Raw genomic sequence first — 18,209 nt, forward strand, 5'->3', positions numbered from 1 at the left:
GTATGCTGGATAGATTTTATGCAATCAGAATTACTTCAAGTCTGAATCAAGCTGCTAATCCAGAAAAAAATACATGCCCTCAGAAATCCAGAAGAGAGTTGACCAGAAGAGTAAATACATTGATTGAATGGATTCTCTTGATTAATACATCACTATTGGTTAACATAAATCCTGGAGAAAGAAATTATAACAATGAAATGCATTCTCATCATTTAATAACTTTGTGGCTGTTCAAGGAAGCATTTGAGCCTGGGAAAGGGAGGTTCCCTATAATGGGTAGTTTAAAAAACATTAATGATCACATAAATTTTGGGCCTTGTCAGAAAGTATTGCTTGATTTTTTTTCAGGCAGTTTTGATTTTGTCAGAGCAATTAATCCAGCATTAAAGATAACTAAAATTTATTATGAAGATTCCCAATCCCCTATCCTGGAAATTTTAAGAAGCCTGATTTTTGATGTGAAAGATTTTGATGTGGAGAAAGCAATGAAAATCTTCACATATAATTCCATTAGATCAAAATTGAAATTCCATCAAGATCTTGAAGCTCCAACCAGTGATCTTCATGAGCAATCTGCTACTGAAAAGTTCAAATTGTTTCGATTCAGAAAATTTCCAGAGAGTTTGCAACCCAAAGTTTTCAGAGGAAATTGGATACACATAAAATTTGACGCAGAAGAACAAGAGATCATAGATAAATTTGATCAGATTTCACTTTCTGAATACAGGAACAGTATCTGTCATGAATTTAATAAATTAAATGGATTTCCCATTGTATTGAACTTGGTGCAGAATAATCTAACAGAGGAAGATTCAATGATAGGATTAGTATCAATTTTCAAGAATAGAGGTGAACTGGTCCGTAAACCAGACCTTACTCGCAAACTATCCACATTGGTTGTATATCCACATTGGTTGTAAACTTGAAAGTTTGTCACCTATTTTTGGAAAAGTACTTACAATCAGAAGATCCAGATACTACTAAACAAAACCTGAGGAAGAAAGATTTTTTTAAATGGGTCCGTAGCATCTTGATGCCAGAGTCAGAAGACAGGAAATTCCCACTATTTGGGACATTTCCAATATCCAAGGAAACCAGAGATTTTGATAAGAATCCCCTTACTTGTTCAGATTTCTCAGTAGAGCAGAACATGCTCATTAGTTTCTTCTCTGATTCAGACTCATGCACTAGAACCTTATATCTAGCACTCAATTTGATTTTTTATTGGTATACTGAAGCTCATGACCCCACATTCTATTTGCTATTTCAAGGTGAGAGTGATTATTGGGCTAAAATGATAGATCTTCTAGAAAAAGGTATTTCTCCAGAGGGTTACTATGATGTGAAAAAGGTTAAAAAATATCTGTCAATTTGATTTTCATCTTTTGACTGTCTCACCATTCAACAAGCATATTTTTATAAATCTTTTATCTCTAACTATTTATTTTGAAGATCCCATTGTATTATTTTATACTCAGAATTGTGTGATCATGTAAGAATTTCTTTCTGCATTGCCATGTATTTACAGATTTTCACAGAATCTGAAGTTTTGTACTCTGGAGTACAATTCCGGAAGGCGCTGTGTACAACAATTTAATATATCCTGTGATGATTTGAGCCTGGGATAATGGGAAAAGGACAATGAGAAAGGACTTAGGTGACACAGGATGGGTCTCAGTGTGTCATGACTCAAAAATAAAGAGGAGAAACCATCCAAATTCAATGGATGACTTCCTGTCAAGCATGGGAGCCTCCCAGATCTCAATTTATACACCCAAACTCTTAATTTTCAGTAAAAATGAAAAAAATCCTAAGCCTTTGGTTTGCTTTCATGAGCACTGTTTGTGGTTTTGGTAATTGTCTTAAGTTGAGATGTAGAGGTTTATATAGAGCTCTCTAGAAGTCATCCAATAAAGACAGAGAAAAACAGAAACAAAGATGAAGGTTTCCCCCTACAATTCACCAGAACACAAAAAAATGTACGGTTTTTCTTAGAGAATGTAAAAAGGTACCCGTTGCTACACACCGGGACAAGTGGGTCGCCCACCAATCGTCCTCCGTGGCGCCCGGCTGCCTCTGCAAAAAATTTACGCCTGCATGGCGTGATTTTGCCACATGTAGGCTGGGCGTTGCCACTCACCGTTCATATGTCGTACAGGTCAGGCGCCCCCCATACAACCATTGGGCGAAACCTAGAACTTGCAACGCAGAGGCGCGTGGCAAATCCACGACGGGCGCACACCCGCTGAGGTCGTTGGGATGCTGCCTGCATGGCGGGTGACTGGCCGCATGATGACATGGGCTCTGACCTCTTGGGGGGCGGGTGGCGGGCAGCTCTCCCGGGGCCTGGGGGTCGTTGGTTAGGGTATCATTTGGGCGGCCTCTGGGCTGACCAATTGGCTTCCCATCGACGCTTGCCTGGCTTAGTCCCGTCGGGTAGGACATAGGCGGGCCCAATAGAGGGCGGGGCCAAGGGCGCGGGTGAGCTGGCCATGTGGTGGGGCCTGGCTGGCCGCCGGGCGCCAGCTGCTGCGACATCGTGCACGACGATGGGGGATGGTCGCCCACGGCCCCGGCCGAAAGGGCGGGAGGACAACTGGTAGGCGGGTAACGCTCTCGGGCTCCGTCAGCCGTTTGGCCTGGGGCAGCGACCGGCAGACCAGCCACAGCCGGCTGGGAGGGGGCTCAGGGGGGCCATGTTAATCACACTGGATTCGTATTGCGCAGGCTCGCTGCGTGATTAGTGGTATGCCAATGACTGGCTGGAATCACATTCATTTCGCAGATCGCTGGGGTACAAATCATGCTACGTAATCATGGGGCGGAGGGGGGGGGGGGGCTATCTTCAGATGGGGAGCATAGGGGGGACTGCATGGCGGAGGTCGTGGGAGGAGGTGTCATGATCGCCGGGCTGGAGCGTTCATGCCATGAGCGCCACCTGCGCAGTCACCTCGGCATCAGTCGGGCACCGGCAGCTGAGCCTGTCGACCTCATCTACCAGGGGGGAAGAGCCAAACAGGTCGTGATCCTTCTCAACTACGAGTACGGTCCACCTGATAAGGTACGCAATGTCAGCTATAGTGTCACATAATAGACAACTTACACATTCACAAAATCTTCGCTTCGGGTTTGGTTGGCATTGAGCTGCGCGGTCATTTGAAACTGGAGGGGCCGAGGGGGGAGTGCACTCACAATCATCTTTGTTTGGAGTGGCCGGCCGGTGGGGTGGACAGAATTGGGATGAATGACATTTCAGAAGGGTGATGCAAGTCTCAGGCGCACATCGGTGGCGGGATACCGGGTGGTGAGTTGGATAACTGTGACAGCCTCAAAATATAGTATGTCGTGGGTGACTAAAGCTTCCACTGTGGGGGGAATGGGGTGTATATTGGATGGGTGGGATGGAAATTTTAGGGCTGGACCCCGGGTGATACCCAAGAGCCTCCAGCCCTGCTGTGGTAATACCCGTTGGGAATACCCAAAGAGTAAAACCGGAGGTTTTGCTCCCGTGGAAATACCCGCGGATAACGGGTTGGGTAGATGCGGGTATTTTTCGCGGTGGGTACCCGCGGATATCCCCCAGAACTATAGGGTATACCCGCGGGTACCCCGTCTCTTATGCCTATTTATCGGACTTTGGGACGTTTATGCCTGAGACAACTTCTCCAGGGCTTTGGCATCAGGTGTGAGCACCTGGATGCCTATTCATGCTGTGCCTCGGGCGGCCAGATGGCGCAAAAAGTTGAGCACACAGGCCTTGCGCCGCTGCAAGGCGCAAGGCCTGGCTCTCAACCCCTGAGACCAAATACCCGTTGGACCCCGTGAGATCAGCAGAGTGTCCCAACTTTTATACCCGAGAATGCCCGACGGGTATTTTTTGAAGAGAACACTGCCGGCCCCCGACCCGTTGGGTCGGATATCCACGTATACCCGTCCACCCCGTCTTTGGGGTCCAGCCCTAGATGGAATGCTGGCGGGCTGGATAGATCGCTGCCAGATTGACTCGGAGGGGACCTATCGGAGGACTTCCTGCCAATCTGGAAACCCAGATTTTCCCAGATTTTGCAGGGAAATCTGGGCAGATCTAGGATTTGGGAAGATTGAGCCCAGATTTCCCCGCAAAATCTGGAAAAATCGGGGTTCCCAGAATGACAGGAAGTCCTCCATTAATACCCTATGTGAGATGGGTTAGGGTTAAGTAGGTCTGGACAGTGCCCCCCTCTGTTTGTCACTACTGTGGTGCCCCCAGGGTTGTTTGCGGATGGCACGCATGGGGGCGGGACCCCCGGTGGGACTCCCGTGTCTAGGTTTAACTGTAGTAATACCGTGGGGCCCGGCCCACCTGGCTCGCGCGCCAGCCGGCCCGGGCCCGCCGGTTGATTTTGACTCTAAGTCCCAGCATCCCTGGCCCAAGGTAAATACACGTTGGGGGTACTTCCTCGTGAGCAGGTCCGTGGATGCGACAAGGAGCTGCTGATTGATGGAACCATAATCCGGAATGGTGTAGCTGCTAATTAGCCCTGGTTTGGATGTCTTGACAAGGAGGTCTGGTTTGAATCCCCCTGGGGACGTTTTTATGTGCCTGGCCTTTTTCACCAGCTCGGTACGCAGAGGCCGGTCGGCCCCAGGGGGATCAAACCACAACTCACTGGCCGGCGCATCCTGTTGCGGTTGAGCTACGTGAGCACTTGCATACACGTGGCGCCAAACAGTTGATGCCAACTGCTGGGCAACTGTGTGGCACAGCGCTCATGTCATCTATCACCGGCGCAATCATGACCGGTGCAAAACGGGAGTGTCATTCCCTGACGCTGCTGTGGGACGCCGCCCCAACCAAGACACTTGGGTGGCATCGCCCACGGGCGCCGGACTGATGGTGTCAAGGGCAGCTGTCCACCTGCGGCCTCTACTGGCGCCACCACGGCCCTCACGACCCAAGGCGTGTCATGGTTGCGTCAGTATGCCTCCTGGTCATCCTGGCGTACTGTACCGCCCACCTGGCGCATGTACGACTGAAGCGTCAGGTGGGCGCAGGCGCTTTGTAGGTACCCGGCACCGCCTGGCAGGTACCGCCCACACCCGCCCCGCACCCGCCCAGCGGTGCCGGATGCGGTGCTGGGCCCATTTTTTGGCAAAAAGCGGTGTGGTACCCGGGTACACAGCAGGTCGAACCCAACGCCCCGGGGGCGGCTTCCAGGGCGTCGCCGGGACCCTGCGGGCATGGAACGCCCTCAGGGCGCTTCGTAACTTGCTGCCCCCCAGACGCCCTGATGGGGCGCATCGGGGGCGAGTCTAATGGTCCCAGGAGCGCCCCGCCGGGTCGCCCATGATGCGTTTCTCACTTTGAGGGGCGCAACTGTGACGCCACCCAGAGCCAGCTCTGCTGGGTCGAGAGGGAGCCCCGAGACCAGTGAAGCCAAAAATGTGGCTACTGCGGGGCTCAAACCACCTAGTCTGTGGTCCGAACTAACCAAGAGGCCGCTCCTGACAGCTGCCACTACAGGCATGTAGCTGTTGCTGCGGGATGCAGCGTCACCCTGTCGTTGCAAGCCCACGTGACTGCGCAAGTAGGCGCAGTCACTGCGGCCGCGACCCCAAATGCAACGTCAGGTGACGCTGCGGGCCGCAACGACACCTATTTGCCCCTAGTGTGCACTACACTGTACAGCTACTGCGATGTAGGTCAACAGTAATTTGAGGGATGATAACGGACTTCCCTGTGTTTTGCAACACTTTTGGGAGAAAATCATGACAAGTCAAAAAAAAAAAGTTGTTTTCTCGGGCTCTCACGTGGCAGAGCATCTTTTGAGGTGGTTGTGAGAAGAAAAAAAAATGAAAAAAATGATGCGAGAGGCCTCAGCGACCTGCATCAAGGCCGTGTTGTTGACTTGCAGTGGTCACAAGGTGATCGTTAGGCCGTACCTGAGGCTGTGGGGGGTGGAAATCCCTCGGGGCGCTTCGGCAGTTTGCAGGGCCCCAAGGGCACAACAGCCTGACCGCCACCGGGGCAGCGACCAGGTCGCCCCCAGGCCGGCACCAGTCTCCAAGGCGTACCGAGGGCACACCAGTGTCGCCACCGGCCCCGGGGCCGAGCCTGGGTAGCCCTGGGTGCGTTCAGGGAGCGCTGACTGTAGGGCCTCAAGGGCGCAACAGCCCGACCGTTGCCGGGGAAGCCGCCCCCAGGCCAGCACCAGTCTCCGAGCCGTACCGAGGGCGTACCGGTGTCGCCACCGGCCCCAGGGGCGACCCTGGGTAGCCCTGGGTGCGTTCAGGGAGCGCTCACTGTTGGGGCGCAAGTGTGGCGTTTTGGGGGCGCGCAAGTGGCGCTTTGAGGCTGTGACACCCGCGGGGCGCGCCGCCAATTCTCGATTTGCCCCGCTGTGCAATTCTTGATTTGCCCCGCTGTGTACCGCCCCCAAGTACCGCTCATCCCCGGCCGGGGAGCGGGGTACTCCGGCACGCGGCCACCTTTGGCCGGCCATCAAGGGGATCAATTACTCCTCTCAATGGCCGGCAGGGGAGCGTGTCCTCTTCTCGACGCCATTGAGAGGAGTTAACCATTCCTTTGATGGCATCCAGAGGGGGATGGACTCCCATTGGTGCCATTGAGGGGAGTACAAACTCCCCTTGATGGGATCAAGGTGTGTACTCCCCTCAATGTCATCGAGAGGAGCGCCCCCCCCCCCCTTGATTTCATTGAGAGGACACACTCCCCTCCATTGAGGGGAGTGTGTCCTCTCGATGACAAGGGGATTGCGTCCTCTTGATGACACCAAGGGGGGTTGTGTATTCCCCTCAATGTCATCGAGAGGACACACCCCACTCGATTCCATTGAGGGGAGTGCACCATCCCCTCAATGACCGAGGGGAGCCAAGGGGAATATCTAGAGAGTAGAATCCCTCAATGGCATTGAGGGGATTATATCTTCCTCGCGATGCCATAAAGGGGAGTGTTTCCCCACCCTTAATTTCATTGAGGGGGTGCACTCCTCTCAATGACCGGTCTCTGCCGGCCATCAAGAGGGTAGTGAGTCTTCATGCCCTCCCTTTGGGGCTTGGGAGTGAGTTTTGATAAAAAAAAACCAGCTGGTACCCGCCTAAAAGACCGCTGGTACCCGCCTGGCGGTACCGGATGCGGTGCCGGGTGCCCGTTTTTCTCAAAAAACGCGCGGGTACCAGCGGTGCAACCGGTACCCGGGTCCGTTTTGACATTCTCTATTTTTTCTCTTTCCAAATAATAGGGGGTTTCAAAGTTGGCCAGGTGCAACTTGCATGTAATTTTGCAAGTCAGTGTTCAAGTTCATTCTTGAACACCCTAGCGGGGTCAAAAACAGTGGAGGACTTCCCATGCAATCTGGGACCCCCGCAGAGGATGGTTTAGACCCAAAAAGTTGTCCAAATTCTGACTTCATCTTCCGCTCACATTATCTGTCTGGCCAAGTGGCCCCTGTTTCCTGTCCAACCAAGTGGTCAAATCCTGTCTTGTCCTGTTTGACCGAGTGGTCCTCCTGTTCCTGTCCCCTGTCCTGATTTGTATGTCCAAGTGGCCATGACTTGTCTCCTGTTCCCTGTCCTGTCCTGTCCATGTCACCTGTTCAGTAACCTGTCCAGTACCCTTTTGTCCTGTCCCCAGTTCTGTCCTGTCCTGTCCTGTCCCCTGTTATTGTGGTTAGGCCCCCCTTTGGATCTTGCTGGGGGGCTCTCTAGTTGTCTGGTTAAGGTCTGCTCCTCGGACATGAAATAAATATCATCAAGTCTGAGCCTCAACAACCTCAACCCTGCTCCTTGGTCCTATCTGTTCACCTCAAGATAGCCCCCCCCCCCTTTTTGTCGCCTCCACTTTTAGAGTTGAAATCTTAACAAAAGTCTAGATTTTTGCAGGGAAATTTAGCTTTTTGGGCTCTAGAACACTTCTGGGAGACCCGCAGATCCCGACGGGAAGTCACCCAGGGGGTGGATGGCCCCACCACATTTGACTGCATCTCCCCTACTACATAGCCCAGATACAGGGCATTTTGAGCCTATGTAGGGGGAGACACCCCTTGCAATCCCTCACACGCGACCCTCTACATTGCAAAAATTTACATATCTACATACAACATCAGCAATCAGTCTGATTCAAAGTCCAGCCGGACCAAACACCTTGGGGCAGATCCGATAGCAGTTAACCGCCGGGATGATCATACCGGCGGCCCGCCCAGTTCCACAACATTTGGCCTCGGCCCAGCCTTCGCGCATCTGGCACCACCAGACTGAAAACACTCCATCATCCAACCACCTCTGGCTACCTGAAACGCTCTTAGCATGTCTCCCAGGACGACAGGTCACAGGATTGTTGGGACGATGGCGAGTGGATCCACCAGACGACCTCAAGCCCGGAGACCCACCCAAACCCAGATTGCTGCCGAAGCTCGCTTCCTGCAGAACGTTGAAGCAGGTCGTCGAATGGGTCTGATTCCTGAAGCGCAAACACCTCCAACAACCAAGGCAAACGGTGACACAGCTATGGGAACGGAAGAGGCAAACGAACCAGCTCACCAGCCCGCTTTTAAAGACAATCAACAAAATCAGTGGGAAGATTACGACCCCATTTTGGCCCATGCAAACTATCATTGTATGCGTTGTTATGCCAAGCGGCAAGAGTCAATCAGTGCACAATGGGCCCAACTAGAAACCGCAGTAACATCAGCATTTTTAGATTGTCAGTACAAAAAATTGAACTGGACCTGTGTCCCAACAGCGGTGGATGTGCCCTTGGACTCGTGTACTTGCTTGCCCAATGAGATTGAAAACCATAAAGTGGACCTGATTGACCTGCTCTGTATGTTCTTCAGCTCCTCTCATGATCTCCCTTAAGACATACTTTTCTCATTGGTGATTGCACATCTTGCTGTAGACTATTGTCCACACTTCTTGATCCCTTTCTGCAAATGCATGCCTGATGCAGTTTGATTGATTCACTACGGTTATTTTGCCTCATCTGCTGACAAACCACAGACAGCCTTTGGAATCCAAATGATTCAGTTTCATCACCATCTATGGGAATCGGCCATTGTATCTGCTTCTGCTTTTGTAAAAGCTCTCTTGTCCTTCTTGGATACTCGCAGCAGCCCAATAATGTTTGCTTGGGGGAACAAATTCAGAAAAAGGAATCTTCTGATCCCATTCAACTTCAGTGCCAACCTTCATTCCCGCATCCTTGCATGCCAGAAAAATATTCTCAAAGATGGATTAGAGCTCTCAAAAGCCAAACTTTGGTCAGACAAGTGCCCTCGATGTTTTGGGCCCAACTTACATGTAGTCAAATCTAATCCAAATGAACCCAATGTGATCATAGCCATGGACAGAAATTTTCAACAGCGCCACTATGCTCACGCCAGTAAAGACTCTCCTTGCAAAGAAAATTATCCGGTAGATTTTGTCCGACCGTCTGCACTTAATAGGGATGTTGAAGCTGTAGAATCAACTGAGGCTGATGCTATCGGAATTGATGTCAGTAGTGTAGTTTCTTCACACTCCAAGGCAGACACATACACTTACTCATCTTTATGCTCCAGCCACCGTGTTCTGATTCCCATAAGGCCGCCAATGATACTCGAAGTGGGACCAGCTGGGAAAAGTGTGATGATAACGGGCTGTTTGCCAGTGCATGTCATCACAATGCCCCGTTTCTCTTTGCCAACATCTACCAGACCGGAGAAAAGTGAGTCAAGCTATCCCCTTTTCATGGTTTGAAAACATATATTTATGCCTTACATTTATTAAAACCTACAGGCTTTTACACCGAGTATTGATCATCAGGAAAATCATAGCTGAGTTCCCCAATCACAAATTTGGGATTCTCTACGACCTTGGCTGCCATCTAGAGACCCATGTGAGGAAGGTAGGCAATATTTAAATGTTACTTGTGACATGTGTTCTAACCATGCTGACCAAAATTTACACAGCAGGGTTTATTGGATGATTGAATTGACGAACTGATCTTTGGAACATCAGTGTTCCATGCTTTTGTACATGAATGGTCATGTCAAGTTAAATACAACCCCCATTTGAATTCGTGGTGGGGTTTGTCAGATGGCGAAGGCCTTGAGCGACTCTGGTCGTTTCTTTCATTGCTAGTATCTTCACTTCGGGTCTCAACTTGGCTACATCATCTCACTCAACTCCAGGCCAGAGCCGCATATTACTCTCAACAACTCAGCTTCTTGTCAGCACAATGGCTGTTCAACAAGTTAATCTATGCTACAGATGCAGTAAAAGCCTCTGTTTTGGCTCTCAGTCAGCTACATGGCCAAGCAAACTGCTTTGCCCCGGGAGAGGACTACACAAACCAGTTCTTTGAGGAGCAATGGCAGCTTGAACAGCAGTATCACCGTCAGCAGGGAAGTTGCGCTATCCGTAACAAAAAGTAACAGATAACGTAACTGAATTGGTGCCGTTATTGTTGCGCTAACGGCAGTGTTGTTTTAGTTACGTTATTTTTTTCTCTCATTTTTTCTGTTTTATTAGACCTGTTACGTTATCCCCTGCAATCTGAGGAGGATAACGTGCGGATAACGCGTTTTTTTTGGCAATTTTACGGTGCTTGTGTGTAAGCTCTCAACGAGGAGAGCTTCACTGTGCGATGACGAGGGCAAGGGGACGAGGCTGAGGACAAGGCTGAGGCCTTGGGAGGACTTCTGGAATCAATTTTTCCTTTGATTGCGCAATCCTAGCTCAGGAGAGATGGAAGGAACATCTCTGTTAGACTATGTACAAGCTGAGAGGAAAGGAGAGAGAAGAGGAAACTGGGCGGACTCACCTATCTCAGGAGAGATGGAAGGAACATCTCTGCTGAACTAGGAGGGGCGGGGGAATGGTTGGACTAAGTATGGGTCTGTTTGGGATCCTGTGATCCATCTTGTGACACCCCGAAGGCGGGGGGTTACATTCTCCCCCCCTATAAAACAAAAGGGAAGATAACAATGTTGTGCATGGGGATGGGAGGAGGGGGGACATTGGGTGGGCTGGAGACTTGGATTGAATCTGGCAGTCGGGGCACAGGAAGATCTGAGGATGTGGGTGGGACAGACTGGGGAGGGTGTTGGTGATGATGCTGTCGAGGAAATTTGGTGCGGCTGGGGTGTCGGGAGCAGAGAGCAAAGGGGCGGGGAAGCAAATCAGGAAGTGGATGCAGGAGTGGGTGTTGCGGGTGAGGCTGAGTCAGTCATTTCATCTTTGAGGCTTTCTTGATACTGGGAATTGATGTTGATTTGGTAGGGTCCAGTACCATACTTGAGGTCCAGTTCAGCCTCGAACGCCTCCCATGCTTCGTCCAAGGCCCTGAGATATTCCTCATCCTCTGAGTTGGGGTCTGCTTGAGGAGGAGGCTGGGGGCATGAACTTGAAGGAGGTGGGGGTAATGTTTGGATGGGAGAAGCCAGGGACTTGGCAATCTTGTTGGTGGAGATGATGGTGTTGATCTTGGGCGAGCTCAATGGGGCAGGCGAGGAGGTAGGCGGCGAGGGCGTTGAGGGTGTTGAATATATTAGGAGAGCCTTTGAGTCTGAAGGGGTCGACGGCGCGCTGGATGAGGAAGAGGGGGCGGGGGATGAGTCTGAGGATGAGTGGGCCGCTGGTGCGTGCAAGCTGGCAGGCAGCGGAGGAGACGAGGGCGGTGAGAAGACAGCTGAGCGGGGCAGCAAAGCAGATTGGGTAGATGGCCCCGATGAGGATGTTGAGCAGGGCGGAGAGGTCCTGCTTGCTCTGGATGAGCTTGAGTGAGGTGGGCAGGGCGTGTTCAGGGATAGAGTTGATGGCGGGTAGCTTGCTTTAGAGGTGGCCAAGATCAGCTCTCGGAAGGCGGAGGGGGAGTTCTGGGGGGTAGGAGGGCGTGTGCTTTCTTTGACTGGGGACGTGGCTGACGGCGCGGGCCGCAGAGAGGGCTTGTTTGGAGAGGTTGGAGGTGAGTTGGGTGAGGAAGCGGAACACAACGGAGGGGATGAAGAGCAACACAAATCTAGCGATGCCGGGGAGATTGATGGCGTAGGCGGCGTAGGCGGCGCAGGCAAGCGCGGCAAGCAGACAGTCAAGGGTACCGTCCCAAGGCTGGTTGGCCCTGGACAGGTACAGTCGGGCGGCAAAGGCAAACGGGAGGCGGTGGTGGGGACAGACGGGCTCAAGGATGGCCTTCTTGCGGTTGCAGGTGCCCGTGCTGGGTGTAGAGCTGGAGGCGGCAAAGGTGCTGGGCGGGAGAACCATGGTGGGCGAGTTGGCCGTGGAGAGGCTGCGGTGCCATGGCGGATTGGATGTGGAGCTGCTGGGGGGAAGGGGTGGCTTCAGGACAGTGTTTGGTTGGCGGGAGGTGGAGTGTACCCAGGCTGGGCGGGGAGGCAAACCAGATTGCGGAGATGGCACCAGTGAGGATGTTGAGGAAGCCGGTTCCGTGGCTGGAGAGGATGAGGAGCCGCTTCGGCTGGGAGAAGAGCTGGTGGATGGTGCCCCGGAGTGGCAAGGAAAGGATGGCTTTGAGTTCGGGGTTAGAGTGGGTAACGGAGGAGTGGGTGGGGAACATGCTGAGGCCAACAAAGGAGAGCGCAACGTAGAGGATCTGGGGGTGGAGTAGCTTCTGTAACTGCCGGCCCAGTGCCTGGCAAAAGGAGTGGTAGGCGGCAAACGTTGTGGCGCCAATCGCCTCTCTTGCCAACTAGTAGCCAAGTACGTCACTGTCTCATTGGATACCAGGGGCTCAAGGCCCCAGTCAAGCAAATATTGAAATGATCCAAAGGCCTTCAATGGTGGCAAGGCTGACCAAGGAGAAGGAGTGGCGGAAAGGGCAAGTAAGGCTTTTTCCATGCGGGCAATGCGCTCCTTGTGGTCGGCAGCGGTTTGGTTGGAGGGAAAGCAGCTCGAGGCAGGGCCGAGGTTCAGATTCCTGGCGCCTTGAGGGTGAAGGGATGGCTTCTGCTCAGGTTTGATGCGTTCACACCACTCGGATCTACTTCTCGGCGGGTTATTGGCGGTGGGAGATGCTGGTGTTGGGACTTTTCGGCAGGTAGGACACCTTTGAGTGTAAATCTTGATTTCATCGCGCATGCGCGGCCAAAAGAACGGCCCACAAAGATCACGAAACAGTTCAAGGAACCTGTAAGGGTCCGGTGGACCCTCACTGGAGACGATGAGGAAAGCGGGCAAGTGGGACAAGGCCGGAGCCTTTTGAGCTTCTAGTTCCAACCAGTGGGGCTTTGGATTGCAGAAGGCTAGCCGGGAGAGATGTAGGGGGCAAGATCTCTGTGGTAAGTACAACTAGAAATAGAGGAGAAAAGGAGGAAAAGGAGGAAGGCTTACCTAGCCAGGAGAGATGTAGGGGGCAAGATCTCTACCGGCTAGGATGTGGAAGGAGGTGTGGGCTAAATACTGGAGTCTGTGATACTCTTTGTGAAAGCTTTGTGAGACCCCAAAGGAGGGGGCTTACACTCTCCCCTCCTATAAAAGAAAAGAGCTTAAGAGAGGGAGAATCATAACTGAAGATAGGGAAGGGAGGCAAGAGTTGATGAAGTTGAGATGTCACAATTGATAAGGTGTGAGGCCGAGGTTGAGGTTGAGGACAAGGTCAAGGGTGAGGTTGGTAGTGGGGTAGGTGTGGGGGACAGAGGATGACGGTATCAAACATAAAATAAAACCGGGTTGTTGGGAGTTGAAGTAGCGTTAGGTGACTTCTTCTTCTTCTTCTTCTTCTTTGAAGTGTTTGTGGTACCGGCAGGTGGGGAAGTGGGGATGTTGGCAGTGCAAATTTACAACATTTCTTCGTCGGCTTCTTCATAGCATAACTCTTCAGCATTATACTCTTTGAGGAGTTTGAGATACTCAGCAATGTTGTCCTTGTAGAAGCGGGTTGTCCTTGCATCTTCAGATTTTTCAATTCCAACTGGTGAAATATCATCATCATCCACTATGGATATGCCTCCCATGGCAACTGTCTCCAGATAAGAAGTTTGAGAAGGAGCGGGCGACAAAGAAGGTATTTTTGGAGAGATCGGGGGCGATTTGGGTGATGGAGCGGATTGTGGCGGAGATGATAAGGAGCAAGGCAAAATTGGCAAGGGCGATACGGTAGGCGGTGGGTGGTCAAAAGGCGGTGAGCAGGTAGCCGTGCGGTTTGACGAGCTAGGGGTAGAGACGGAAGATGGCCGTTTGGCGAGGGCGGGCTCGGGTTTTGGAGTTGGAGGCGGTGAGGGCGCTGAGCGGGGACAAGGCCGGAGCCTTTTGAGCTTCTAGTTCCAACCGGTGGGGCTTTGGATTGCAGAAGGCTAGCCGGGAGAGATGTAGGGGGCAAGATCTCTGTGGTAAGTACAACTGGAAATAGAGGAGAAAAGGAGGAAAAGGAGGAAGGCTTACCTAGCCAGGAGAGATGTAGGGGGCAAGATCTCTACCGGCTAGGATGTGGAAGGAGGCATGGGCTAAATACTGGAGTCTGTGATACTCTTTGTGAAAGCCTTGTGAGACCCCAAAGGAGGGGGCTTACAGAACCCCGGGTGTCCCATTTTTCTATTGGCTCTGAAGACCAATTCAAGTAGGAGTGCTGAGTCTGCTGGGAGGATCAGACGTCCATCAAAGAAAAGGAAATTGTCAATTATTGTGTAGTCTGGACGCAAAGAGGTGGCCTTCCTAGCTGCTTGACAGAAGGAATCAGCGGCATAGCCCGACCTAATCCTTTTCTTGAGACGGTCAGAGAGGCGGGAAAGTAATTGAGATTTTTGGTTAGGCATTGGACAGGCGAGGGCGGGGGGTCAATCGGGAGCGGGCAGCAACGGGCAAAGGGCGAGGGGCGAGGGGGCCTTATGGGCCGGTTGCAAAGTTTGAAGGCAAGGGGCTTTACGGGCCAGTTGCGAGGTTCGAGGGCAAAGACAGGCCGTATGGGCCAGTTGCAAGGTTTGAGGGCAGGCCGGGCTTCTTTTGGAAGGCGGCCACGAGGTTGGTTCAAGAAAAAAAAAATGTAAGCTCTCAACAAGGAGAGCTTCACTGTGCGATGACAAGGGCGAGGGGACGAGGCTGAGGCCTTGGGAGGACTTCTGGAACCAATGTTTCCTTTGATTGCGCAATCCTAGCTCAGGAGAGATGGAAGGAACATCTCTGTTAGACTATGTACAAGCTGAGAGGAAAGGAGAGAGAAGAGGAAACTGGGCGGACTCACCTGGCTCAGGAGAGATGGAAGGAACATCTCTGCTGAACTAGGAGGGGCGGGGGAATGGGTGGACTAAGTGTGAGCCAGCGTCTCTTATGTGACGTGCGGACACAAAGGAAATAAGGGGCAATATGTTGTAATTTCAAAGATAAAGGTATTACAACTTGTAGAAGAGGAATAAGATGAAAGTTTAGACTTTTATCAAGCTTTTAGTTTTTCTTTGAGCGCTTTCAACTTAAAGTTGAGCGTGTATAAGCGAGGAAAGAGTCACTAGCCTCTTCTTCAAAGGAAACTGAAGAAGGTCTGATTCAGGTAAACCTGTAATCAGCCCTAGTTTTTTAGACTAAAGGAAACTAGTCAAGGCTTTTTACTTGGAAACCTATGTGGTTTTCAGGTTGTACCACCAAACACAGAGAAAATAATAATTGTCAAGTTTGATTGGATATTCAATTTCAAGTTATTCAGGCGCAAGGCGCATAATGGAGAGGAGAGAGGAATAAGGGGAGAGGGAAAAGAATGGTCAAAACATGAAGGGGACTAGGAAAGAGAAAAGAAAGGTATTCATAGTTACTAGGGAGGTTACTTACTTGCAAGTACTGTGCACTTTAGTGGGAGTACTTGGGAGTAAGGCCTTCGAGTTTAGCGGATGGAAGCGCTGGATGTAACTGGTGAATATTTTCTGGTCTGATTTCGAAGTGGGGGAAAGTCTGCCCAGGTCAGGAGGGGCGGGTATAAGTGAAAAATTGAGGAACTTCCTCTATTTTTCCGGAAATTCCTATTAGTTTCACATAATAGTGCGCTCTACATTGCGCAATAGAATATGGATTGAATACAATTCAATTACATTGAATTTATATGTATATATAATATATATATGTAAAAGCACTTATGTAATCCATAGCGCAGGTCGCGGAACAATTCTATAGCGCTCCTGTGCTTCAGAATACAATAAATAATAAAGTAATAAAATAGAATAAAATAAAGTATAAAAACATTAAATATTATCAATAATTCATTACTATTATTATATCAATATTTAAAGGGATAAAAGGAAGACTTTTGGACATGTAAACATGTCTCTAAGGCTGACACTAAGTATGGGTCTGTTTGGGATCCTGTGATCCATCTTGTGACACCCCGAAGGCGGGGGGTTACATTGTAGGCCAGATAACGCGGTTAGCGCGTTATTGGCGTTATTTTTTGCGGCATCAAGTCGGAAAGTCCCCTCCGTTACGTTAACCAAACAAGCGCAGGAACGTTTCACCAGATAACAATAACGCGTTATCTGGTAACGGTGGGAAGTTACGTTACGAAAATCCCGCTGGATAACGTAACGTAAGTAACTTCCCATTGTTGTCACCGGCGTACCAACCTCAGTGTGAAGAAGCAGAAGGTTGAAATTGGGCGGCTTTTATGCATGGAAGAATCTCTTGGTACTGCGTGGTAAGCTAATCAACCACAATCCAATCCCACATGATGCAATTCCCTGAGTCCCTCCTCCAATCACAGGAGGAAAATTGCTATTACGCCTGAACAAGCACTTGCTTGTGCAACTACCTGTGCTACTATAACCCGCAAGATTGCCGAACAAAGGGCAAAGGTAGTTGAAGACTTGCTGACCGCTTTGAGTGGGATAGAAACAGGTATGTAGTTATTATGTCCCAATAAATAGGTCTGTTGAAACTGACAAGTTGATTGAATAATGGCAGTGGAAGAAAGGGACTTGCTCTTAATGGTTTGGTACAACAAGACAGAACTCAGGCAACGGTTCTTAGCTTTAATGGAGGAGAAGCAGCCGTTGTACGCGTCCGCCGTGCAGGAGAAAGCACCTCAATTGGTATGTCATTGCAAATACTTTTCATTCATTTTAGTTTTTCTTGACTGACAGTTCTGATTTTTGTAATTAGGTACTCGTGGCCAGCAAAAGCTAATGACGTTGCTGCGCAAGCATGCCAAGAAATTGCAAGTTTTACTGGCTTCTTACACTAAGCAAGTTGACAAGTACATAGCTGTGTATCCAACTTGGCCAGCTCCACCTTCCATTGGGTATTCCGAACTACTCAAGTTGGATTCCAATGACCCATTCTGGAATGATGGGTTGTTTACTGAAGGTAATGGACCATGGGCAATTGACCGGACAACTCAACTTGGCATTTGGCATTTGGCACCTGGCTTGCTTGAAACGTGGCAATGAGGAAATACGTCTTTGGGATGGGAAACTAGAAGGGTGATGTGATGGGCCATCAAATGCCACAAAAAACTCAAGTTGATGATCAGCTTGGTTCAGGAACTACTTTCAGGCGATCCGGATGATGCGGTTGAGCTCCCAGATTCACTGCGCGCCATTGTAGGTCATGCTTACCTCATAGCAAATGGCGGCATGATCAATAGGCTCAAACGTGTTTGGGTACTCTTTCATGGGGCGTATATCCAAATTATGGATCTTCAGTTGGCCTGGGACCCCCTTATCAGCAAGATTCTGTCAATTAAATTGCCTCAGGATGACGACAACAACATCCATTCATCTTGGGAACACCAGATCAAGCATATACTTCAGCTTCATCTCTCAAATTGCTTCTCCGGAATCCCAGGCGACATGAATGATGAAACTCTGAAAAGAAATTGGACTGAAATGGAAGAAGAAATGCTGACAGAACAACCCTCACCCAATCCGCCAACACCCGCAGAGGATGACCTAGATCTAGAGGAGGAGGATGGCCAACAGCCCTACCTGGAGGAAATGGAGAACCAGTTATTGGCTACCATGCTTCAAGATTTAATTCAGCAAGATGAGAGTTGATTTTTTTATTCATGTTGTAAATTCAAAATCTTGTTTTTACTCCCAGCCTTGTAGCTTCCTGCAGTAACAATTGAACTTTTTAAATGCTATGTTTAAATAAAAATTCCAAAAATCAGTATGCAAAACAAATTACCTGATTACACTTGCAATGGAGTAAAAGAAATTGGTACAATTGGGATTTTTGAATGTGACTTGCAGTGCATACTTGAAATGACTATGCAATACTGTGTTGAAGGAGTACAGAGC

At 50.2% G+C, this 18,209-nt stretch overlaps 5 protein-coding genes across 5 annotated transcripts; 3 read left to right on the plus strand and 2 right to left on the minus strand.

Annotated features, from left to right (window-relative positions):
* Positions 1-2,136: 2,136 nt before the first annotated feature.
* On the minus strand, positions 2,137-3,198 carry PtA15_13A191 (uncharacterized protein; the record flags this gene model as incomplete). The annotated part of the gene is made up of 3 exons (XM_053162364.1): positions 2,137-2,673; positions 2,951-3,053; positions 3,104-3,198. The coding sequence occupies 3 exons, from the start codon at positions 3,196-3,198 to the stop codon at positions 2,137-2,139; spliced, it is 735 nt and encodes a 244-aa protein (XP_053026347.1).
* Positions 3,199-8,343: 5,145 nt separating this feature from the next.
* Positions 8,344-8,856, plus strand: PtA15_13A192 (uncharacterized protein; the record flags this gene model as incomplete). Its single annotated transcript, XM_053162365.1, has 2 exons — positions 8,344-8,614; positions 8,741-8,856. The coding sequence occupies 2 exons, from the start codon at positions 8,344-8,346 to the stop codon at positions 8,854-8,856; spliced, it is 387 nt and encodes a 128-aa protein (XP_053026348.1).
* Positions 8,857-11,159: 2,303 nt separating this feature from the next.
* Positions 11,160-12,240, minus strand: PtA15_13A193 (uncharacterized protein; the record flags this gene model as incomplete). The annotated part of the gene is made up of 2 exons (XM_053162366.1): positions 11,160-11,353; positions 12,078-12,240. The coding sequence occupies 2 exons, from the start codon at positions 12,238-12,240 to the stop codon at positions 11,160-11,162; spliced, it is 357 nt and encodes a 118-aa protein (XP_053026349.1).
* A 4,340-nt stretch (positions 12,241-16,580) lies between these two features.
* On the plus strand, positions 16,581-17,094 carry PtA15_13A194 (uncharacterized protein; the record flags this gene model as incomplete). The annotated part of the gene is made up of 4 exons (XM_053162367.1): positions 16,581-16,606; positions 16,673-16,806; positions 16,873-17,000; positions 17,071-17,094. The coding sequence occupies 4 exons, from the start codon at positions 16,581-16,583 to the stop codon at positions 17,092-17,094; spliced, it is 312 nt and encodes a 103-aa protein (XP_053026350.1).
* Positions 17,095-17,432: 338 nt separating this feature from the next.
* PtA15_13A195 (uncharacterized protein) lies at positions 17,433-17,963 on the plus strand (the record flags this gene model as incomplete). The annotated part of the gene is made up of 1 exon (XM_053162368.1): positions 17,433-17,963. One exon carries the CDS (start codon positions 17,433-17,435, stop codon positions 17,961-17,963), a length of 531 nt encoding a protein of 176 aa, XP_053026351.1.
* Between the last annotated feature and the right edge of the window lie 246 nt (positions 17,964-18,209).

Source organism: Puccinia triticina, chromosome 13A (genome assembly GCF_026914185.1).
Source record: "Puccinia triticina chromosome 13A, complete sequence".
In the NCBI taxonomy this organism is placed as follows: domain Eukaryota; kingdom Fungi; phylum Basidiomycota; class Pucciniomycetes; order Pucciniales; family Pucciniaceae; genus Puccinia; species Puccinia triticina.